This window comes from Apus apus, chromosome 9, assembly GCF_020740795.1.
Source record: "Apus apus isolate bApuApu2 chromosome 9, bApuApu2.pri.cur, whole genome shotgun sequence".
Taxonomy (NCBI): Eukaryota; Metazoa; Chordata; class Aves; order Apodiformes; family Apodidae; genus Apus; species Apus apus.
This window is the reverse complement of record NC_067290.1, coordinates 4,370,968-4,396,267: the sequence shown is the minus strand read 5'-3', so window position 1 is coordinate 4,396,267 and position 25,300 is coordinate 4,370,968. Positions and strand designations below refer to the sequence as shown.

General features: G+C 43.2%; 1 protein-coding gene across 32 annotated transcripts in view; it reads right to left on the bottom strand.

Moving 5' to 3' along the window:
- Positions 1 to 25,300, bottom strand: part of MAGI1 (membrane associated guanylate kinase, WW and PDZ domain containing 1) — a 342,557-nt gene that overhangs the window by 21,430 nt on the left and 295,827 nt on the right. For 23 of the 32 annotated variants that reach the window (XM_051627257.1, XM_051627258.1, XM_051627259.1 and 20 more), the window contains 4 exons: positions 16,911 to 16,942; positions 9,226 to 9,442; positions 3,268 to 3,345; positions 573 to 664 (listed from right to left, as the gene is read on the bottom strand). In XM_051627257.1, coding sequence (XP_051483217.1) covers positions 573 to 664; positions 3,268 to 3,345; positions 9,226 to 9,442; positions 16,911 to 16,942 — 419 coding nt within the window. The remainder of the gene's footprint in view (positions 1 to 572; positions 665 to 3,267; positions 3,346 to 9,225; positions 9,443 to 16,910; positions 16,943 to 25,300) is intronic. The other 9 variants (XM_051627248.1, XM_051627264.1, XM_051627247.1 and 6 more) reach the window with 1 other exon arrangement.

Genomic DNA, 25,300 nt, shown 5'->3' with positions numbered 1-25,300 from the left:
TTTACAAGCTCCATACCACTCGACTGCCCACCAACTCCAGTCTTAGTTTATCTTCAGTGAGCTCTGCAGAGTTACTCCAACGTGAGAGGAACTCATGACCTCTCCTTCCATAAATGAGCACAATAATTTTGGCAGAGAAATATGTGGAAATTTATGCTGCCTCTATGGAGCTTTGACCAGTGAAGCACATTAAAGACCATGTGTTTTTAGCCCGACACCATCCACAGGCACTGGATTTATGGTTAACAAGTTAAGAAAATTCAAGGATAGAACTGAGCAAACAGAAAATCAAAATACTTGCAAACCTGACCAAGACATCCTTTCCTCATCGTCCAGGCAATTTCAAACCTGTACGTTTTCATTTGGGCTATCACAAAAACAGGGAATAGCAGGGGAAGCCAATCCCATTTTAACTGCAGGAGCATTGGTGAGTTCTTTGGAGGGAGGGTGGGGAGGAGATGTGGGATGTAACTCCATAACCTACTAGTAATTTTAATAGACATGCCACAGCACAGTTCTGCACATCTGCACATGCTACAGCCATGATTCTGGAAGATGACACAAGTACTCACAGGTTCTCCAGGCTCATTTCCACCTAGAATCCTAAATCCAAAACCAGTTTCCTTTCTCCATAGGAAGATATCCTGCTCTTGGTAATCTGGATCTGAAGGGAAAGAAGGAAAACTTTAATTTTTAACCAAAACCCCAAACCTTTATACCCAAATCAGATCTACTCTGATGTACATGTAGAGGGATCTGCTGCATAATTTTACTCTTCAAATGAGGCAGTCTTTAATTTTTACACATAGTTAAGAAAATGCATAGGCCTAAATATGAAAGAATTGTTATTGTATAAAAATCTGCTAACGTTATACAGTGGTTTCTACTTTCTAGGTGTTGAATTGTGACTTGCCATTTGTTTTTCACTATAATATTTTCTTCCATCAACATTAGAAGCATTACCCAGTGCAACAGCCTCTTCCAAGTCATCAATAAATGTGTACAACAGAGAATCACCCTGCCAGAAACAATACAGCTGCCTCCTCTTTCATGGGAGACAAAAGAGCCACTTGTTATGACTTCTATGGTTTAATTAACTTTCACAAGCATAGTTTGCTATCTGTCTACTGACGCTGACTTAAATATCTATGGGCCGGATCCCCAGCTGGTGTAAAACCAAAGGGCTGCTCCAAAAGCAAAGCATCTCTCCTGACTCTCACTTGCTCTTGCAGGGGCTCTGGAAAACCACTGAAGAGACAAAACCAGCTGGAAACATAAAAAAACCTCAACCTTACCTACTCATTAGTATGGAACACCAGCAAGGTTTTTACAATGAATATTACATACAGTGAAGTGCTAACCTTGAAGTGCAGTCGAACAGTAATGTTTTCTATTAACTTATTCATGCTTGCTTTCATCCCTTTTTTAAAAATGCAAAACTAATTGCTAACATTAAATCACATCAGAAGACAACTTCAGGTTCATTTAATATTTATTGGATAGTATCTGTAACATTGACTAATTTTGTAATGATACCCTCCCAAAATTTATAATTGATGATTTTAAAAAAGCTGTTCCTTTACAAGTCACCTAGATCTGCCTAGATTTTCAGTAAAGAAATCAAAGCATATTGTCCAAAAATGTAATTTAAATACGTGCATACTCAGATATGGGTTGTAATGTGTTAATCTACTTTTCTGTACCTACGAGCAGATAATCTGGTTGCTTCCCATTGACATCAGTGTCAGACTGGGCCCTAATTGCATTTTTTGCTGTTGGTGTCTGCTGTGCACAGGTTTGGGTCCAATCATCTGGTGTTTTTCAGTGTTGAGACTTCTGGCTAGTTCTGATGCTCTCCCTTTAGTGACTCAACAGCTTTAAAATATATTATCAATTTAAGACTGGGAAATACTAAAAATTAAAAGAGCAGGTGAGTTCTAAGGCACAGATGTCTGCTTTGACAGTTTCACTCAAACTGGTTAACAGCCACTGGTTTTATATGTTGTATTTTCATAATTTGATGACTTGCACCTATAAACTAAGTTTAAGACCTGTGCACATCATCTTACTGGACTAGAGGCTAATTTTTGTCCAGATACAAGTACAAAATAATCCGGTGATGAAGCCTGTGTGGTTCATCTGTCCAGGCAAGCTGGCTGAAGGCTGCTTGCCACCAAACAGATGTGTGGCACCACAGCAGAATTTAGACCATGAATGAAGTGGTGTTTGTCCCTGCCTTAAGTGAGGGGAGCGTGAAGAGCAGACACATTGGGAAGCATCTCTCCAACACTCCGCAGGGATTTTTGGCAAAGCCAGGCCCCAACCAATTAATAGCACGTGTTGGACCTGTCAGAGTCAAAATGGTTTCTGCAGAGAGCTTCAGCATAGGCCAGTTTCCTCGGCAACTCTCAACACCTTCCCATTTGTCAAGTCTCCAGTTTCACTGAATGATGCCTCATGTCCCTGGTTCAGGTACCAGGCAGCCAATGAACAGCCTCTGGAGATACCGGCCAGCCGAGGTGTCACGGTGGTATCAAACCACAGCAACAAAGCCAGACAAGTCTATACCCAAAAAAGCAAACTCATTCATGTAATGCTCCTTCTGCTGGAAGGATTGCAGAGCGGTGAAACACAGATACAACAAACATACAGACAAGACACATTTACACGGTGTGAGTATAAACCAAACAAAACTCCTTTTACCGCTTTTTGCACCAGTTCTGCAGTACGGTGATTCACCAGCACAGCCCACAAAAGCCCATCCACCTCTGTGCTTCCACACAGCTGAGGTGGGACTCCCTGAGGCTCTCCCTGCTGGAGATTTACTTGAAGTTCTCCATTATTTGGTAGCACTTCAGAGGGGTGACTTTCCATACTTGAAAGGAAAATTTCCTGGAGGTTCTGAAGCTTCACCCGCTCATCCTGAATTAAACTAGACCATTTGGAGAGTGTCTCAAAAGTGGTAAGAAGAGTTCTGCTCGGGTCGTGAGGTGGAATGGAAGGAGAGGTGAGTGGCACAGCCCTGTCAACGAGCCATGTGGGCAAACTCATGAATGAAATGGGAACACGACAACCCCCACCAGCACCTACAGGATCAGCCACTAGCCAGTACACAGACAAGGAAAGGACATGGCACCTTCATGGCTAACCCTGGTGTATGGCCCTGCCAGACTCCCTTGGTGATGAAGAGCCCCCCCAAACACAGAGCAGCAATGACACCAGAACAAGACATCACAAGACACAGATACATTCTCAACACAATCTTACATTCTCCAAAACTCGTGGAATTGATTTCTCTCTCTCTCTCACCCTTGCTCAGTCCAGTTGCAGGCGAAGGTGACATAGCTGTAATATTAATTTTACAATTTTGCAAAGCTTAATATGTCTGCTTTCTTGTTAGTTCATTTAATTCATTATGGATCAGTATGGATCATGTTAGGCTTTCATGCAGAAATTGCTAAGGTTAGAGCTACTATGGATTATGACATACTTTCACATCTATTTGCACATGCTTGTCTACATGTGGATATATAATGCATATATGAATTTATACATTTATGCACATGCATGCAGGTATATTTAAATAACTCTTATTTTTCTCCTCAGAGGAAGAATATCTTTGAGAATACCTTAAAAATACTTCTTTACAAAATATCATGACAGTTAGTTGTCCAAACGTGAATATTGTCCAACATTAAAAGAAATGCTAAATGCATGGTGATGAACAATGAACACAGTGCTTAATTAGAGGTCATTTAAATAAAATTTTCCTATACAAACATTGACAGTTATCTTAAATGTTATACCTAAAAAATCTGCCCAGTGTAATATCAGTTTCAACAAAAGATGGATTAAAAAATCATCAGTATGAGCTTGCTTTAGTCACTAGCTCATCTGAGGCAGCAACACTTCAGTGACTCTTAGGTTGGCAAAGTACATAAGTTTTAAGGCCTAGATTCATCAAAATATATAAGGACAAGTCTGAAATTAAGAGTGAATAGTCTCACTGAAGCTGATGGAGCACTTCAGTGTTGAAAAGTCCTGTGATTTCTGCATAGATCTCAAGAGATTCCGTATTTGCAGGGATATCCCACTGTAGGAGAACTTCAGTTTTCTCTGTCTTTTCCTTTTAATCAACCCTTCTGGTAGCATGAAAAGCTTTCAAAGGATGGCTTCAGCACGTTCTTGACAAGATGACCAAGTTCTGCCACTGAGGTTTGGGGAAGACAGGGGAGCCATGGACCAGGCTGGTGCCAGATGAACACCAGCCAATTCTGCCCATGACCCAGCTCCGTTACAGCTCGGCAGCCCCTGCTGCTTCACAATGGGCTGCAAGAATTACAGGCTTCTTAGTAAGACATTCTCTAAGGGCAGGGACACATCTTTCTGCCCAAGTGTAACTGTTTGTCTCCCATTAATATAATAAAAGGGCATAACCCTACCAAGGGGCTTTTCTTAACTATCATCTTTAAAGTCAGACTGATCAGAAGGCAGATGGAATTTCCTGAGACAGTTTTTCTTTTCTGTTTGAAGGAGAATGTATCTAACGTTTGGTATCATTGTGCAAATATTTTTAATTCTGTGTGAATGCTACACACTGGGGTCAAGACTTGTTTGTATTCTTTCAATTACATTTGGGGAGAGAAAATCCTAACAAATACACGATGGGCCTGAAAATAAAATGTAAATGTTAAGGATAACTTCGAATATTTTAAAAGCTTTAAAAATTATCTACCGTGTTCTGCTTTACTTTTAATTAAATGCTTAAGCCCTTCAAAGGGATTCATTAACACATCTGCAATTCAGATTAATTCATTTTGTTACTGCTGTTTTGACAGATGGCCATATGTAGGATACGGTCTTTTGCAAAGCAATCAGGCCACATGAGAAACATTTCACAACAGATTGCATTAATCTTTAGGGAAGTTTGATAAGACATCGAAAAACAAAGAGCATATTATAAGAATATATTTTCAATCAAACAACACTGCAAGATTTCAGGATTGTGGCTCTCTGAGAAACCATCCAGTTACTGCTTCTCTGAGTGCTCTGCATGTGTGTCATTCCTGGAACCGCTTCATGGTTTAAACCTTTCGGGTTTGTCCTTCTCTCTGATTCATACGAACACAACTCCCACCAGCAGCAATGAGCTGCCCACAAAGAGGAGCTCAGGCAGCTAAAACACAGCACCAGCAAAGAGCGAATTTATCACTATCAAATGATTTGTCTTCTGATTCCCTCAGCACAAAGCTGGCTATTCTCAAAAGTCCCAATCCAGCAAAGAATCGCGACTCTAGGCCAGATTGCAGCAGAGCATTTGAGCTCAGCCTGAAAGCATCCAAGTCCCTTTGGGCTGGCAGCTTCAAAATAAGCTTCCTTGGACTGGAGCCCAAGCACCTCAGCACCTTGCAGGTCTGATCCCCTCTTCCAGGGGAGCTGCCTGTGAAGGAACTGTAGCCCATATCTGTCAAATAACAGTGCAGTTCTCATCTGTTGCCACTCAGCCAGAGTCCAGACGGAGTTATGGAGTCATTGCTTAGCTTTGCATTATTAATTCTAGCTTAATTTGTCATCTTTTTCTTTCCTTCCCTCAAACAGGCAATGTCTCTGGCTCTCCTCCACAGAGTCTGAGTACTTCCTGGTATTAAGATGCATTGGGTAAATATAAAACTCCATGCTTTTACAAAATTAGGGATTATATGGCACTTTTAAACCAAATTCTTCTACCAATGGCTTCAGTTAGACAAGTCACAAAAGTCAAATAGAGCCTTTTTTTTCTTTTATGAAATCCAAAAGAATTTTTAATAAGAACCAAAGAGTACTCAAAGAAAGAAAGAATGCACTTTACCAATTCTGAAAAATTAAAATGTTCCCTGTGTGCTTTCCATGTCTACATCATTATTATTAATGGTAATAACAGTGGGATGCACTTCCAGTGAAAAAGGCAGTAGGTGCTTATTATAGATTCAGTACTTCTTAGAAACATCCTGCAGACTATGTATTCATATACTGAATGAAACTTCTTTATATCATTATTTTTAGATGAAAAAAAAAATTCTGTCTGGGCTGGGGCTAATGAATTCAACTTTTTGTGTCAACTGCACTTGAAAAATTGCACTATGTTCTCTTTATACTCAACAATTTCACAAATGGGACAAAATAAAACACAGAAGATGACTGAATGCTCTAAAATTCTGTCTTTTTTAGCTTCATCTTATACTTCAACTTAAAGGGTTATTGCTGTTTTCAGTGCACTTGTCAGGGATTCAAAACCCTGGCTCTCAAGAGAGTATTTTATAGTCCTTTTCAGTTTTATCACAATTTAAGGCCATGAATCAACAGAGAGCAAGCCCTGGACTGGGCAGGAGAGCTGGGTGAGTTGAGCTGGAGCTCCTTGGGCAGGGGGCTTCTAGGAGAGACCAAGTGTCCCATTTACAGGTTGCATCAGCCAATCTCAGCCCCGGTACTAAGGGGGCATCCTCCATCCTCCTGCTGTACATTAGATGTTGATGTAAGTTTGGCTCACACCATTATCAGAAGAATGCAGTCATACCTAGTACCCAAAGCTATGGATGCCATGGGAGAGGAGATGCCAAAAAGCCAAAGGGAATAGGTGCTCAAGTTAAGAAATGAGCAATGATATGACTGTATCACAGCCAGCCAAAGGAGGCACTGGAGTTCAACTGAACTGCATCTGGATAAAAAGACCAAGCACAGCACATGTGGAGCAGACAGACAGTGAAACTGGAGGTCCAGAGAACACCTTCTCAGAGTCTGTGGTGCTCCACGTCAGCAGAGCTCCACATGAGAGGTCCAAGAGCATGCTTGGGAAACACTGGGAAGTGAGGCTCAAAGGGACGGTTCACGTTCATCGTAGGGCAGCCACCAATTGCTCCTTTTTCGTGCAGACCAAACACAGGGAAAGAAACACGGAGGCTCACCCCTAGCTCCCAGAGCAGAAGAGGAGCTGGACTCCAGCTGTGAACCACAGTCTCCATTTATGAGACTTGTGAGAGGCAAGAGAGGTGAGAGCTTGTTGAGGGAAGGACAAGAAGCTGACCACTGACCTCTAAATAAAACTACCATTGTCACTTTGGGACCAAACCACAAGAGGAGATAGAGCATGTCCAACTACCCTTTTCACTTAGACTATATCTTTCCTGTTTTTCTTCACCTTTCATTAGGCACAGCAAGGCCATGTCACCAGGTAAGAGTACAGGTCAATCTCCAGGGAATGTTTCACTCCAGGTTAGAGTCAAGAAATTCACAGGCTCTTCGACGCTGCCAGCAGCACATGCTTACAAGGATACATGACCATATCACACTTCTGCCACTCTCCAAAACCCCTCTATCTACAAAACCAAGAAACCTCAGCAAACATCTTCCTGGGAAAAAGCAATGGGATGAAAAGCTGGTATAAAAGCACTGATGTTCAAACGGGGAGGTCTCACCTGGTAGAAGAAGCAGAAGGTGAAGATTGAAGCAACAGAAGAGGTCCAGTCCCTCTACGGAGATGCCGGACCATGGAAAAGGGAAACAGGGAAGCTGAAGAGGTGTAGCAGAACCTAGTCTAGCAAAAGGCTCAAGCAGAGAGGACTGTGGCACAGGGAGAGATGGAGTGTGGGAAACCAGCAGGTCAAGAGACAGTGAAAAGACCTCTGAAAGGGCTCTAATTACAGATGAGGATAAAACCTCTACAAGATACCTGTGGCCATCGAGGAGAGAGGGAGGATTTAGAACGTGGTGTTGGAAGGGGACACAGAAGGATGACTGCCTGCCTGTGCACTTCAGGACTTCTCCAGCTCAGCCTCAGGTTTTATTGGGAAAGATAGGCAGGAGTTAAAGCTGCTAAGCTGATACTAATGGCTAATTAGTATGACTTAAACCGTTGATTAGAAATAAGCTAAGTAGCTGCAGGGGGTCAGAGGCAATGCCAGCGCAGTGCCTATGGGAATCATGTGAGCAGAGCAGAGGCAATGCCAGTGCCATGGGACAGCCTCAGCCTTGTGCATCTGGGCAGGAGAGGAGCAGATCTGCCCATAGCTCTGCAGGGCTGAAGAGTCATGGTTCCTCAGCTCTTGCCCAATTTTCCTATTTCAATGAGACACACATGCAAGTTCTGCCAATATGTTTCTCTGCAGACCAGTGTGATTTGGCCCAAGAGCCCGGAGAGTCAGAACACCTAATCCCAGGGAAGGAGCACACAGAAGCTGAGACACCTACAAACTGCATTGCTGAGACATTCAATCTGAAGAGATGCATCTTCAGCCAAGAAACTGTGACTCATGTTTTAATTTTTCCAGGACATAAGATTTCAAAGTGATTCATTTGGTCAGGAAAAAAACAGTCCTACCATTTTTCACTCTGAGGTAATGTTCATTTCATACAGGTTTTACCAATTTCCAGTTAGCAGAATAAAATCAAACTCCTGGTGATACTCTCAAAGCACCAAGACTTTGAAGCTCCCTTTTCTGTTACTAAAGTATTGCTTTTAAAAAGGAACTTAATACTCTCTTCCTTTAAGAAGCTTTTACAGATTCAATCATCTTCAGCAGTGCAATTAAAGCAAAGCCAGTGTGTTTATTTTGTTTGCAGAGAAGAAACTGATTGAAATCATATTTACAGTCTTGAGGCACAGTCAAAGCCCTGCTGAACTATTAGCCAAGAGTGCAGATTATTAATTGCCATAAAAGCCACTTACAATATGTATTTGATATCTGTATTGTTAAAGTGTCCACTCTGGTCAAAGTAATACGGCTCAGCTGGAATTTTCTCCTCCCCAGAGGGAGACTGGAAAGCATCTGATATGAATTTTAGCAAACTAAATACTTCCTCTCCTAACTGAAATTCCTGTGCATATCAGAGGATGAGTCTTAACCTCAAAGAAGAGTTTAAGATCCAAATAACAAAGTTGTAAATTCTCCTTCAGCCTAATTTAAAAGCAAAATAAATAAATAAATAAATAAATAGCAGAGAAGATGGCCTTTAATTTTAAAGGGATTTTTCGTATTAAGCTCTGGCCTGTCTCTAGAGATGATCTAAATTCATTCCCCAGCAGAGAGGAAACTGCACCTCTATCAAGCAGACACCACAGACAGCAAATGAACAAGCCAAACCCTCACACTTCCAACAGAAATCCAACCGGCTCAATTTTCCGCAAAGAAAACGTCCAGAGAGCAGCTGCCAGAGCCGTAGCCTTAGCAACCACACCTGCTTCATACTCACGTCGGCTTTCATACATGCTCCTGGACTGGGCCCAGATTTTGAATGGATCTGGCTTTTTCTGCCCAGAAGTGTCGGGTTGATCCGCAGCCGGCGGCTCGGCGGCCGTGTATTCGGGCAGGAGCTGCGCGCTGTGCGCGGGGGAAGCCGTGTGCCCGCTGCGGTGGCTGGAGACGCTGTGCTGAGAACTGGTTTGGCTGTCTTTCCTTTCAAGTGGTTGCTGTAAGGAAGGCAGCGAGTGGAAAGAGAGGGAACAGACGGTTATTGGGCTTTGAGTGGGTGTTCTCCCATCAATTTTTCCTCTCTTCTTTTTGATCAGGGCTTCTGCATGCACACAAGTAAATATATCAATCAGAGGGTTGCTGCCACCGGTTAATCCTGGGTACCCTTAAATTCCCCAAGGACAGATTTTGATTGGCAGACTGACAGAAAGAGATATGCAAAACAAAGTCATTTATCATTAAAAAAAAAAAGGCAGTTCTCCATCTCACATATAAAACAAAACTAAACCTCTTTATGGGTTACTAGTGTCAGTGCACTTATTTCTTCCTGCTTGAAGGCAGAAAAACTCAACAACTTTCTACTCAGGTAACATTAGGGTCTAACTTGAGCCTGCAAGGAAAAGGAAAAACCACCAGTTACCACTGTGAAAACTCCAACAGTCCCTCTAAACCAGATGCAAGTGCAGCCCTTACTGTGAAGGATCACTTTTTCCCCGCAGCTCTTGCAACCACCAGATCACAAGTGGGTGGACAACAGAGCACCACTTTCATGTCTCTGCTTCCCAGAGCACTCACAGGATTACAACAGACCTTCACAAATGTGAAAATGTCTATTTGCAGTTTGATTTCCTTGTTTTAACTGAGCATATTAAAACAGGAAAAAAATACGTCCGCCTCAATTCAAGGCTTATTCAAAAGCAGTATTGAGCTCTGTCTGCTCAATATTTAGCTAAGCAGGGTACATAATTCTTACCTCAAATTCACAACAGTGTGCTCAGATGAAGCACAAGTCACATTTGCATTGCTAGGATTTGTGCTACTCAACATGCAGCAAAATCCTCCCTCAACGAGAGCTCCACAAACTGTACAGCAAATGCTTTTTAATGCTCTTTTCAGATGACCTTGGCTGGCATCAAGGTCGAGTCCAATCTCCCACCTGCTCCAGCACAGGGAACTGGCACGTTCCTGGGGCTGCTGTGAAACAGAGGGTGGCTGGAAAGAGCATCCTACAGGTTGTTTTTACAACATCCACAATTTTCTGGCTAAAAAAGGGTCAGCCACTTGGACCAAGAAGCCTCAGACGAACACATAAAGCCTCCTGCTGGCATGGGGGTCCCGAAAACATTGCAACGGGAGTCTCTGCTTTCAGGGACTTCTCCATAGAAAATCAAGCAGCAGGGGTTGGGAGAAAAACCAGTGGCAAATACAAAGCAGATCAGCATGGAGGGCTGAGGTGCCCAGAGGTCTGGGGACCCCTTCCTTTATTCTGAATGCAAAACTGCAGGCAGCCAATGATGCATCATAGCAGGGCTGAATTAGTTACAGAGAAGAAAGTCACCAGAGAAAAGCACCCTCTTTTTGAGTCTAAATAATAACGTTTTCTGGGGTTTGTTTTTAAGTTGCATGTATTTTTAGGTTTGCACTGAAGAAAAAAAAAACACAGCTCCAAGAGCCTAAATGACTTTGACCTCACAGCCTTACATTCCAGTTGTTGATCCACTACCAGCATTTTTTAAAATGATACCTTGATTGACTAGAATGTGAAATTGCCTTTGTCCTTTAAAGAAATTCTGAAGAAGGTGTACCTGCTGTGATTACTCATCTGCAGACTCTCAAATACAAATATCTGAAACAATTTCAAACATTTTTAGCTTTTTAAGTGGTAAAAGCAGCTAATTCACATGCAGCCCTTCAGGTTTTAAATGAAGCCATTTTAAAACATCTATGCTGTGGATAATCACTCCTTTGTAACTTTAAAAATAAAGAAAAGAAAAAAAACACTTTATGACTCTCAGTCCAGCCATCTGGATTGTTTTGTTTATTTGGCCAAACTACTAAAATAACTACAAGCATCCTGTGAAACTTCAGGGCAATTTCACTGGAAAGACTTGGTTTACAGAAGTTGGAGTAAAGGGACTTAAATGTGAAGCTTTATTCAGCCTTTGAGGAATTGTTCAGGACTCTCTGAAAACTTTCTGATTTATAAAGGAAAAGTTTGGACTTCATTATATGAAAGATCTAACTATTGAACAAACTACAAATTCTGTTTCATATTTGGGTTGCAAATGGAAGCGTCAGGGGATCTCAAGTAAAACCACCTCTAATTAAACTTGAGTTGTGATTGCAAATACACAGACATTTTGGAAGAAAAAAATACTTCTTCAGAGGAACAGTTGTTAATCCAAACCAGAACTCCTGCAAAAAGCCTGAAACATTTATCTTTAGGAGTTGAAGAGGGGAACAGACAACCCTGGAAACAATAAATATATGCAATTAAATTAATTCAAGATAATATTCATCAACTTTCACATCATCAGATGAGGCCAAAAAGGTCTGGGGCCAAACTTCTTGCCACATGTTGAGCAACTTCTGCATATCAGAAGCAGCAGGACTTGCTGGGGTCTGACAGCCCTGCTCACTCCTTTGCTCCTGCAGTGGGGACTGCCCAGGTGAAGGTTGTACCTTAGTGCAAAGGTGGAGCTTGCTCAAGAGAGATGAGTAGATGACATGCCAAAGAAAAGATGGTTTTCTCTATCTCCTGCCTCATTCCTACATTTGGGACCAATGCTTCTTGGTCTGGATTTGACAGTCCAGCTCACTCAGCTCACACATGGGCAGGAAAACAGCTCAATCAGGCCCAGGTGGGCATGGGGCTGTTTGGTGACAGATCACTGCAGTGCAGGCAGTTCAGACCTCACCTGAGGTGTTCATCATGTCTTTCAGTGCAAAGTAGATCAGCAGAACTGACTTCTGACAGTAGCTACAAGAGCATGGGGCACTGATCTGCCCAAGTGAGCAAAAGGATCCCTCCTTTTGCTTATGGTCTTCTCCAGAGCTGGTCAAAAGCATAAATACTTGCCAGAAAGACTCTTGGCCAAAAGCACCTAGCAATAATGACTATGATGGCAACCTTGAGTCCATTTAGGCAGACAATGCCACTAAATAGAGGTGATGGGAAAACCAAGCTGTATTTACAGCCACGCCAACATACGTGTGTGGAAGGCTGGAGCTTCTAATGCCCTACCCAAGCTCCCCAGGACTGACATGGGTGGCCTGTGCCAGCTTCCCTGTACCTTTGCTACAACTGTCTGGTGCTCATGCTGAAAAACCTACGGTGACGAAAATATAACATTGGGAAGCAAGTGTTTTCTAGCTGCCCTTTTCCCACTGGCTGAGGTTAACAGAACATCAGCCTGGCTCGGATTTCCCAGTGCAGTTGTGGGGGAAAATGGTGCAGAAGAGGGGGCAGCAGTGGTCAGGGGCTGGGCATACATCAGCCTTCCAGGATTCCTTCCCCCCCCCCTCCATGCAATCCCATTTTCAGCCCAAGGCACTGCATTTGCCAACTTGAAAAGAAGCTTCTCCCTGAGAGAAGCTGAGTGAGCCCACACTGAGCACCACATCCCCCCCTGATTGCAGGGAGAGGAGAAAACAGCAAAGACGATGGGATCCAGCGAGCTTGAAGCTGTTGTCTTTCAAAAGGAAACTGGAGGAAAACTGCTTACAAAAGTCTCCTAGTGCCTGGAAAATGCTACAAATACCTACGAAGCAGTGACCAGTTTGTCATTCATGCTAAATGAAAAGAGTAATTAGATGTTAGTTTGTAGAGTGACTGCTAAAACTACCAAGGCCCATGGCCTGGCTGAGAGGTGGCTGCAGGCAGCAATGGGACACTAATTATTAGAAGCAACTGTGTCTGTGTCAGGCAGAGAGGAACCCAGAGCAGAAGAGGTGATGGTGGCAGGGAGCAGGTCCTGCAGCACGGATGGACACCACGGCTTTTTGGCACGGGATTCTGCAGGCAGAAAACTGCAAGAGGGAAGAGTTGCTGTGGTTTCCTCCCACTGCATTTCAAGGTGTTGGGGGGGGGGGAAATGGTCTCTGCATGAAAAGGGATGTGTTGTACAAACACTCCTGCTGAGGAACCAATTTCTCCTCCTGAGAGAAACGGGACACCAGCAGAGCCCCAAGTGCTGCCCATTCAGCTGAAACAGGTGGCAAGTCTCTTGTCAGGGACAGGCTGTATATAGAATTTGCATTTTTGGCCCCAGTTCAGCTATGCTGCTAATGTATTTATTTCTACCCAAAAGACAAGACAAGATTTTTGGAAGAGCCTAGCACTTTCTTCCCCCTACAGTGATCCCATCTTCTGATCATCTAGCTGCAGATTTTGTGCTCTAGAGCATCTTGGAGAAGCTGGTCCTGGCAGCAACAGCAAAGCAAGCTGGAAATGGGAATCTTTGCCCCCTTGTGGAGCATATTGAGGCAAGCAAGAAGGAAGGAAAAAAAGAAAAGGGGGAAAAAAAAAAAAAGTTAGTTTTCATCCATGTTATACCAGGATAACTGCACAGGAAATTGCTATACTAGAGAACTTGCATGCTGAAAATGTATATCCTCAGACAGTCGATACAAAAATACTCTCCATTTTCATCTAAAAAAGAATCAATGGGAAACTAAAAACAAACAAGCAGCACAGAGAGCTGCTGTGAGCGTGTCCTTGTGGGGGGTGAAGGTGAAAGAACTTGGGAGTGCCCAGTCCCATGTGTGGCTGGAACCTTTATTTTACTGATGTGGCTCTTTCACAAAGGCTGAAAAACTCTCCTTCAAAACTGAGCAAAAGAGCAAAGCCCATCAGAAGATGCACAAAGGCTGTAAACACAGCTCAGGAAAACTAAGCTCGAGGCAGAAAAATATTCCCAAGCGATCACAGTTCCATCACTAACAAACCTCTCCAGGGGGCTAAAACACCTCCTCCCTGCTGGGAGGTATCCAGCAGGGTGAAGTTGGCCTTTTGGGAACATGGGATTGGTGGCTAGCTAAAAATAGGGTTTGTCTGAGAAAGAAACAGCCATTGGCAGTATGTTGGGAGCGTGTCTGGGCTTTGGGAAAGGTTAGGAAGTAACAAGAGAGGCCTTGTCACTGCGCTGAGCGAAGCGGAAGAGGATGGAGACCTGAGCTCGTGTCTTCACCGATGCAGAAGAAACAAAGAATGAGCATAAGTTAAGGCTGTGCCAACTGCTCCCAGCCTGGATGTATGCTGTCCTCTAACTGCAGAGAATTTATTAATTAAGGAATGCTGGAACATATTCCCCCTGTGTGTGGCAAAGGGAGCAGGGGAATTGGTAACAGGTTCAAGCCAAGCCAGCTGAGTCGGGCTGGGGACATCCCCCAGGCACACTGCTCAGCTGGCAGCACCCACATTCACCCAGCACCTGCAAGTGCAGCAAACGAGCCCTGGGAAATGCCAGGCAGGGTGCAGCGAGATGGCATTTCAGCTGGGGAATGTGCCAGCGGGGCAGGCCTGGCTCTCCTCTTCCAGGACAAGAGCAAGTGGGAATCTTCACGGACAAGAGGGCCGGGTTCCCCTCACCCTGCAGATGAGCAGCAGCCCTGCAACTAACCCGAGGAAGGAAGGTGTTCAGCAATACCGCTGCTTTTGTGTGTCACAAAGCTCCTGTGTTGGTCTAAATCCGTCCCAGACAATCCGAAGACAGTTTCCTCCTGTGCACAGGGGTGCCTCTAGGTACTTTGCTCCAGGCTTCAGCGCTCAGCTCACGCACATCACCCATGCCTGGGAGTGAAGGATGTGCTGGCTCCGGCACACTCTGCTCTGCCCCTCTGAGGAGCCGTCACTCATTAAAGCTGCCACACAATGCGGCACAGTAAAACATCACTGCTAATTGCTGATGGAAGTGATCCGGTGTGGAGGCAGGGGGAACAGCAGGCTCTGCTTCTTCTGAATCCTACACTTCAGAGTAAACAGCACTGCCTAGGGCTGTAGCAACAGTTACTGGAGGGACCCTAAGGCAAAGTGAAAGGGGTTTGGGAGAGGCACATGAGGGAATGGAGCTGCTTTCCCAAGGCTGACCGCCTCCTCAAACCAAAGAGCAGGGAGGAATCTGCTGTTGCAGGGCTACACCTGTTTGCAAGCAGCCCCTTTGTTCACAGTGGCAGGGTAGTACTGACACGGATTTAGATGCTGCTCAGATTTTCACGGTGCATTGCTGCTGACCAGAGAGGCTCCTGGCACGGCAGGATCCTGCTGTACCTGATGCCGAACGTGCGTGTGGCAAAGCGGGAGCCTCCACACGGGGACCTCTGCGCTTGGAAGAGACCGAGACTCATCGATTGGAGCCGGTTTAATGACAGAAGTTAAGAGTTTGGATTGAGTGGAGCCACTCCTGCTCTGACTGGGGAAAAAATAGAAAGTCCAGGCAGAAAAAAGAAACATGCCAGGCACGTCTGTATTTTACACACTCGCTTCTGTTTTACGGAGGGTTGAAATAATGACAGCGGCGAAGCGTGCGGGGTCTGACGTGCCTGTGCTCCGTGAGGGAGCGCGGCCCGCGCTCCTGCCTCTCAACACTAATGTGAGCTGACAACGGTAGAGCCCTGGCTTCACGTGACTTTAATCAGCGCTGCCCTGAGCCATCAGAATCACATTAATTATTTCAGGGCTTTCTTTTTTGGATGAACGGAAAAGTCCTATTAAAAGCAGAAGCCTTCTGCTCAGCCCCTTCATAAACCTCCTGCCCAGGTTTGCGGCGAGGTGGGTTGTGCCCGGCTGAGTTTTTGGCACCCACTGGTGAAGTTTTGCACCATCTTCCAACAGCAAAGACCTTACTTGCCCTGCTTCCCAAAAGCTACTGGGAGATAAATCTCTTTTCCCCCTCCCTCTCAACAGATAACTGGTAACTTTCAGGCTTTAAATATTCCATTTCCTTTAAAAATAAAACGTCTTTTTGCTGTTGTAGAACAAAAGCATGTTAATTTCTTCCAGAATATCATGCTCAGAGCTTTAATGATGCTTCACTGCTATTAACTAACATACCATCCAGGTAACAGCTTTACATGGAAATAGGATCAGAAGAGCCAAGAAAATACTGTTCTATTGGGTGGTTTTAAACAATATGGAATCTCACACCTGCAGCACAATCTTGCTCAGTAGGAAAATGCTTCCAGAGCAAGCACCTGGCCAGCTCACTGTATTCCCAGGGAACTGTAATCACGCTTCATTCGTGCTTTGTCTCTCTCAACAAGGTGCATGCTTTCCCATTCTGTCAATAATTCAGCCAAGGGGGACTCCGGAAAACTCAGGGAGTTAATGGAAAAGGTTGGTGCCCATGAGCACCCAACAGGAATTGCTATTTGGCAAGAAGGTGGAGCCTTCCATCTTCCCAAAAGGAAACAATAGCTTTTTTTTCTCGGTAAGTTAAACGACAGAGAAGCTCAATCAGTCAGGGAAGAGGATCTGTAAACCTGAGGCTTTATTTGCAAACAAGTCCCCCTTCTGTACTGCATATTCCTCTTTATCTCCCCATGCAGCAAGAGCCGTGCAAGGTAATCATGGTTGCAAAAGAAAGACAACTTAAAACAATCAAAACCCACAAAGGAAACAAACCAAACTCATGCCTTTCTCCTCCAAAGCAGGCAAACCGACAAAAAGAGTAGCTGAAAAGTGCTTACCGACTTTGGGCTCTTCTTTGGGACCGGCAGTCCTGAAAAATGGCAACAAGGGAAAAATCAACATTAGCATCTAAACGTTACCTTTCCTTAAAGACAAATCCCTAGGTGTATCATCCGGACGTAGCCATCTGCAGAGTTATGTCAGCTCTCCCTCTCGCCTCGGAGTTACCAGTCTGTTCATATCGAATCAAAGCCCAGGGAGAGGGAGAGCGAGCGCGTGCCGGGAGCGGGGGGAGAGAGCTCCAGCTGCATCAGCTCTGCTGACTGGTGCTGCAGCAGCTGGGAGGCTGGCAGAGAAACCCACAGCCCTCAGCGGCCGCCCAAACCCGACACTCGGGCAGAATCTCAAATGCTCCCCTGGATTAGGGGAGACTTAGCTTACAATTAAAGCTCAGGCTGTTCCCTTCCGACGCGATCAGCCCGGCGATTTTTATCGGACCAATCGCGGCGGCGCAGGGGAAACAGGTTGATTGTTTTATTATTTTTTTTTAAGAAGTATTCCTCTAGAAACTGATTTTTGAAAGGAAAATGCGCAGGGGCTTGAGCTGGGGGGGCATGGGTTGGGCAAAGGAAAACAAAAGCATACAGAGGAGTAAGCTTTTATCCCTAAAACCGTGATCAGTACTGAGAAAACACACGCTTTCCTTCCTGCCCACCCTAAGTGTAAATCTTTGAAGCCAGAGATTTTATCTGTTATTTACAATTTCAGAGAGCTGAGGCTTGAAAACAGCACTGCAAATGTCCTGACCCTTGTGAGGGATGTATGGAGCCTGGAGAAGGGGGGCTTACACAGGTTGCAGTCAATGCGAAGGAAGAAACAACTGGGAGAGCACCAGAGAAGGTTTTTTCAAGGACAATTTTGCATTTTGGAGCAGCCTCTTACTCGCTGTGTGATGAGCAAGAGAACTCAAGTGGGATTTCTATCGACTACCTGTGCATATAGCTGAATTCCCAGCAGCCAAGGGGACACTTGTCCAGGGGATTTACCTACAGCACAGGAAAAGCTCTTTCCTGGCATTCTGCAAATCACCTTCCTTTTTCTCCACTGTTGGAGGAGAGGTAACTCCCCACATTTTGCTCTGTGTAGCACTCCAGATAACAAACATAAACCAAAACACAGATTACATTCCACATTAAGTACTCAGCAATTCAGATGTTTGAAATCTGCTTTTGTCTTTAGAATATGATTTATGTGGCATTTATGCTGCATTATACTTCCTACTTTATGTGTTTTGCTTGTGCTAAAACCCATGCCCTCGTCTTAACTTTTATAGAGAGAATAAATAAGTGATGCAAGTGAATTACAAATCTGCCTAGGAAGAAGCTCATTATAAGGTAATTTGGGAGATGTTAGTTCTGAACAGGGAAGATGCACAATTAAAAATGATAAACGGAGCTCACTTTGCCGCCTGTTCACAGACTGGGATCCTAACTGTAGTGAGTATTTTATATGAAGTATTTTTGGCTTCTGAGGAATATCCGTGCTCTGCACATCACTCTGATGCATTCCTGGTCAATAGCTGATACCCCTCCAGGCACAGACTGATCAAGGGACAATGAAACATCAAAACTGTTTGAACTAAACAATCAAGACTGCAGCTTCATTTCTGCTGACGGTGCCTGTGTTTGTATAATACACTTAAAGAGGAAAGCACTAATAATGTTCATGGCAAGTCACATTTCTAACAGGCATCATTAATCACAGAGATAAACACACAGAGAGTCTCCTTCTTTCTCTCTCTCTGTCTCTCTCTCCCCTTCCACATGCATGCACACATGTTTACTCTCCCTTTCCAAGAGATGCTCTTTCCCATTAAATCAATAGGTAGAACTGATCCCCGTGCATGCATGCACTCATAACAGACCAAAATGAGCCAGAAAAGTTATTACAGCAATTTAAATGTTCCCCACAAAAAATAAAGCTGAGATGCAGCTGGGCTGTTGGTTCAGATTGTACCAGAATTCATTTTGTTGCATCGCAAGCATTACTGTTAAAATTTACTAAGTATGAACTGCTGAACAAACCTTTCCTTCAAAGTTTGTCATTCATTTTTGGCTGTTCCAATCCTAAAGAGATGGAAAACAGTGGAAAACCTAACAGAAAATGTATACAAGCCCATTGTTTGGTGAGTCCTTGAGAGGCTGATCAATCTTATAGTGTCAGTGCTCTGTGCCAGACTTTGCTGCAGAACAAGCAGTAATTGACTTTTTACCAAAATAAGTGACTGCAGAACACGTTAACAAGTGTCAGTAGTTTTTCATGGGACAAGCTTATAGTCAGGGGGAATAACCTGCCTGTACCTTTTCCTGTAAAAAATAAATAAATCACTTGTTCATCTAATTAGGGCCTCATTTAAAAGCCCTGGTCCTTGATGCAGCAGGCCAAATGAGCAAATGACAGGTAGCATAAGTAGTTTTCATGCACAGATGATGGGATGGATACAGTATTTAACAGCAACGAACACAAAGGGCTTGATTAACTCCCAAATCCTGGGAGCATGACTGGCAAGAAAATGCTGAGTTTTATTGAAAAGCTTCTGACATAAACAACTGCCCACGCCTGTAAGTTTGGGATGGTGACAACTGTGAACTACAACCTTCATCTTTTGATTACGTTAGCTGTGTTCCACCTCTGCCCAAGGCCACTGCCCATGCCAGGCCTTGCCTGGGATGCTCATCCTTCCTGTTATTTCCCAAACCCTCGCTTTTATTTTTTCAGAAGAGGCCAAGCAGGGACTTAATAGCCAGTTTGCATCTCTTTGGTGTTGTCCCATTTTTCACTGGTTGGAGTAGCCATTCACATCCCTGCTGCTCTGCCCTCAAACTCAATAATGGAATAGTAATGGTTTATACTGACACAGTTTGCAATATAATGCCTCTGTGATTTAGTGCCCATGGACATCTCTCACTAGTACTTGAAATGCATCTTCTCATTTTAGGAGGGGGGTTGGAGGTGCAGATTAGGGATGATGGAAGAGTGACGCAACCAAACAGAGCTGCTGTCATCACGGAGTTAACAGTGTTTTAAAATAAATGAGCACATCTGGTAAACAATGTCAATATGACCTAAAACCCCTTGAATGGGCTCATTGTAGCTACTTACTAAATGTGCCTGGAATTAAATTAATTAGAAAACACAAATTACTCCCCTCTAAATAACAATGTAATAAAGCAACTGCTTAATGAAAAATATCAGTGATCAGTGAGCAATCCATGAGCACAAAAAAAGGGATTGTAATCAAACTAAATTCACAGACTCATCAGCAAGGCAAGAAAGGCTTCATACAAGGTTAGTCAAAAATGAGTCAGATGCAAGGATCTAAATTAAACTAATTATCACAGAGATTATTACATTTATCTTAACAAAATCCTTTCTCTTTTCTCCCCAGTACTCCCTAAAGCTCTATGTACAGCTGGCTGCATCCATCTGCTCAACTAGGTTTTGTAACACAGGGGAAAAAATGGAAATCATTAAGCAAGTTTTGTACCATGATTTCAGCACTGACTCCTAATGCCATTACCCATCAGGAGCAGCATTTCTGTTGCGTGACACTGTATGATGCTCTGAGTGATGTGGGCCATGAAGTAAGGCCACAACCCAGTTGATTTCATGATATTTGGCTGATGTTAATTCTGCAGTCTTGCGTGGAGCTGGGAAGTACCCTCTTGGAGCTGGGAAGCTTGAAGTACCCTCACTCTACCTATAATGGTTTCATGGAAGGAGCCATGGACAAAACTATTAAGTCACCCCAACTGTTGCTGTTTCTAACATGCAGTAGCTCCCAGTTTTCAGAGGAAAAATTGAGAAACCATTTGTTTTTATGCTACCAAAGTAACATGGGAAGACCACAATATGTGGCAAATTCTGTTTTACCCAGCATGTGATTGCAAATCCATGCCACACAGAGCCCAGGCTTGACTCTGGTGAGAGCTCAGCAGGCCACAAATGCTCAAAGTTTACCTAGATGGACACCAGACACATCATGCCCTGTTCCACAGCCCTCTGTTCTACAGACAGTGGATAAAAATGATCAAAAGTTACATCACAAGGAAGTCTTCTCTCTAGGCACCACAGGAGTCATCCAGCTAACCCATCTGAGCAGCTAGTTATGGGAAGGCCAGTTGGTGTGAACACTTCTCTCTCCACCACAAAGAAAAAGAAATTTCATTGAAAGATACACTTACAACTGAAGTTGGAACAATTCAGCACCAGTTTGAACAATGCATCCATAGGACAAAGGTGCCTGAAGTTGCTAAGAGCCATCTTATTTACTGCTTACCATGTCTGTGGCTACTGCTCAACATGTTTCAATTTTGGGATGGTTTTGAACAGGAAAGGAAATAACAACTGTCTAGATCTTCACTTCTCATGATTGCTTAACATTTCCAATCAGGACACCCTGTTGACCATCCATATTGAACAGCAATAAACAGCCAGAGGTGAGTCTAGGTGAAAAGGTGACCCATTTGGTTTTGCCATTACATGATAACAAGTCCAGAATGCACAACAGCTGAAAATCAGCAGGACAGGAATAAAAAGACAAGAAAAGAACCATTTCAGACTGTGTCACAAGGTTAACATTTACAGAGGAAAAGTTCCTGCCTGGATAAAAAAAACCCAACCAAACCATCGAGTTTTCTAAATAGAGCTGCTTACACTGTGCTGAATAAAATCAAAGGCTGGATCAAGGATGAGGGGTAAAGTCCTGGAGTCAGGGGGTACACAAGCATGTACCTGGCGTCGCACATCGATCGCTGCTCTCTGTGTGCAAAACAAGGAGCTCTAAATAATTAACGCTAATGGCCATTAGTGCTGCCAGGGAAGAGGGGAGGTCGGTGGTGACAAAGCAATCTCCTTGATTCTATAGAATCTATTGCCAAAGAATTTCTAATAAAGGACAAACACTATAAAAAAAAAAATAAATTAGAATTTTATCTTTTCCAGACTGGAGAAAGAATAAGAAAACATAGCAGAATGATTTGCAGCATAAGAAGCATCTTCTACAAACCCCTACCTTGTCCCTGCCCAACTTTTCTGCTCACCATCGTGATTTGCATGACAAGAGTGTCACTGCACTAGCAAAAAAAATTAGCTATGCAATACCAGCTTTAAGTGAGAGAATAATTTACACTGCAGGAATATAGCCCTGCCATAAATCAAGTTGGGTAACTACCAAGTAAAATGAAACATGTCACGTTTCTAACGTTAACGTTCAGTGCTAACGCTACGAAAGCCATGTTGTCAAGAGACCATCTCAGGCATTATTAACCCACTGGCAAAAAAAAAAAAAAAAAGCATAATGAGGCACAGTATATTATTGCCATTAATGAGAATTTCAGTTCTAGGTGCTCTAAAGATGTTAAATTTTATTAGCCTCAATTACTCATTCTTGGTCAGGATGCTAAAGAATTCCTCATAATTGAAGTCTCAGTTACATTTTCAGCATCTCAAAGCAGGACTGATTCTAGAAGTGATAAAGGAGATATGGGCTAATAAAATGCTACTTAATTACTAAAAAATAGAATTTTAACTGTGTATTAAGATACATATGGTAATGCCAAGACAGCAAGATAATAAAGAGATTGAGGGCTAGTGTGAATATTACCTGTCTAGCCTATGGTTGAAAGCATGTCAGCAGTTCTTACATTATTATTTTGAAGCTCATTAAAAGAAGAGCATTTCCTAAAGCTCGAGCTGTTGAGAGTCATATGCTTAGATGAAAATCTCTGTTAATATATAAACAAATATATCCATAGACATTACATTTCTGAAGCCTCACGAATTTGAGAAGGTAAACAGCAGAAGTGGAAAGTAATTAGAAAACCCCATGTCCTTTTTACATGGATATGTGTGTGCGTGTGCACACATATATATTTTCATATATATAGGCATATTATATGTAAATATAGACATCTATATTCATATACATATACGTATGCATATGCAAGAACATACCTGACCTTTTCCACAATCCCACAAAATCCAAGACTTGCAAGCTTTAGAGCACATCTCACAATTTTTTGAGTATGCTGCAATTTTGAAGATGGCCCATCCCAAACCACCTCTCTTCAGCTGACTGTGCCATGGCATGGCCTGGGGACATGGGATACGTACCTGGGGGTACTGAAGGCCAATCCCATGTGCCACTCCGAGCTCAGCACAGAGGACACCAGTAGAGGAGAGTTTTACTATTGTCACATCTGTATTTATCTTGCTCAGGGAGGGTGTTTGTCTTCAGACTTACCACAGTATTGTTACAAGGTGTAAATCCACCCTCTTAAACCTGTGTGGCTTATGGCAGAGGCTCATATATCCTATTTGGAGAGCAGCCTGCACAAAGGGGACACCTACAAATAGGGCCCTCTTGGCATTAGTTTGAGGTTGCTATTAATAAATAACATCCCTTAATAATAAGCTATTATTTATAGAACGCTTAGCCAGATTCAGCCCTGAGGAGATGCACATGCACACATGACACACTAAGGCAGAAAATCTTTCCTAGAGAACAATGGAGTCGCAGATGTTTTCACAAAACATGACTTCATTTGATTTAAAATGCATTTTTCTACAGAAACAAATCAGTACTTCAATGCACTTAATGTATGTAACTGGACCTCTCAGAAACTAAAACTTAAACATAAGGATCAAACCTTCTGGGGACTGATATTCACCTGCCACATCCCTACCAATTTTACCTTCTAAAAGATCTGTCTGGTTTACAAAGCCCTGCCAACTACTCAAGTCCAGCTCAGGGTACATTGCAGGTCTCCTGGCACAAAAGACATGGCTGTAACAGGGTCTTAGAGTTGGTATCATCCTAATTACTATCCCCATCACAAAAATAAGTCCACCTGACCCAGAAAAAAATAAACATGAATACGAATAAACATAAAATCCTGATGCAGAAGAATAAATTCAGAACAGAGAGACTTAGAGACATGAGGTTACAAATTGAAAAACCATCTGTCTCAGAACAAAACCATTCACTAGTCCATTACAAAGCCATCCTTCTTTCTCATTTTTGCACACCTGCTATTGCTTTTAATGACTCTCCAAATGTACTTAATTACAGTGCTAAATAAAGACCTTTCTTGGATTCCCGAGACCTCATTAATTCTGTTAGGACTGATTATCACAACACCTAATCAGAGCAGCAGCCACTGCACCTACCTGCAATGTAGCTGATAAAAACTCATTATTTACAAGTACACGCACACCCAAATGTCACACAGGTGGTATGGCAGGGTAGGAGGAAAAACTGGGTGGAATAAAACCCTCCTTGCTGCACAGCTCCAAGTCTGCTCCACTTCCTGCTGTGCAAATCCCAATGAAGATGTGGGAGGCACATCTCCAGCTGAATCTGCCTTAGCTAATGCAGACTGTTAGGTTCTGCTGTGCCACCTTGTGTTACATCACATCACGTTTGATATAAAACAACACTGTGTGGGTTTGAGTTGCCCCACTTATACCATTTCAGGATTGAATACCAAAAACAAAACACAACATAAGGGAAAATAAACCCCCAACTTTCAAAACCTCAAGCTAAGGAGGGAAAATAAAAAAGCTTTCAGGAAGAATTTCAGAGCACTCATTTTTCATTTGCTAAGCAACCTCCTGTTTTGTGCTCATCTGAGAGCCTACTGCTTTCTGCAAGATAAGGTAGTTCATGCAATAAAACATCCTGATGGGAAGATTTCAGGCTGTTTTTTTCTTCCAGTATTCAGGAAAGGCTTTGGTTTTCTCTACTGATCTTAAAGTAGATCTAGATTTCCTGCCACAGAAAGCCAGCACCGTGCCCAACATGCACATCACCAGCACTGTGCTGTCAGCATGCAAGGTTATGCAAAACTGGGATTATTTTGTTATTCCAAATATGTTAATTGTTCAATTCCTTCCTCATTAAAAGTACAGGTTTTATCCTGGCCTTAAAGCACGCTTCATGAAATAGCTCAAAACTTGAGGAAATTATCTCAGCCCTTGAAATTCATACAAAACGTGTAACAAAATGCCAAGCAATGAATCAGCAACTGTTCTTTTTTACCCTTCCAAAGAGACTCTGGAGCTGGCACGACACATGTATGTGGGGGACACAAACTCCAGCACAGACAGGCCACACTGTCACTAAAATGCAGGGCAACTGGTGTAAAACTAATGCTGACCCAAAAAGCAGATTTCACAGGCATCTCTTCATTTGCTTACTCATTTCTAGAAGAGAATCAGTGCCAATGGAGTCAATGAAGGGTAGCTGAGGGGAAAACACTCGTGCCTCAGACAGCTAACAGATCAGTGTCAGCACTTCTCACGGATCACACCAGCAAGAGCTGGAAATTCTGCAGGGAATTAAAATGTTCACATAGCAGAGATGCTGGTTCTCCTTTATTATCAAAAC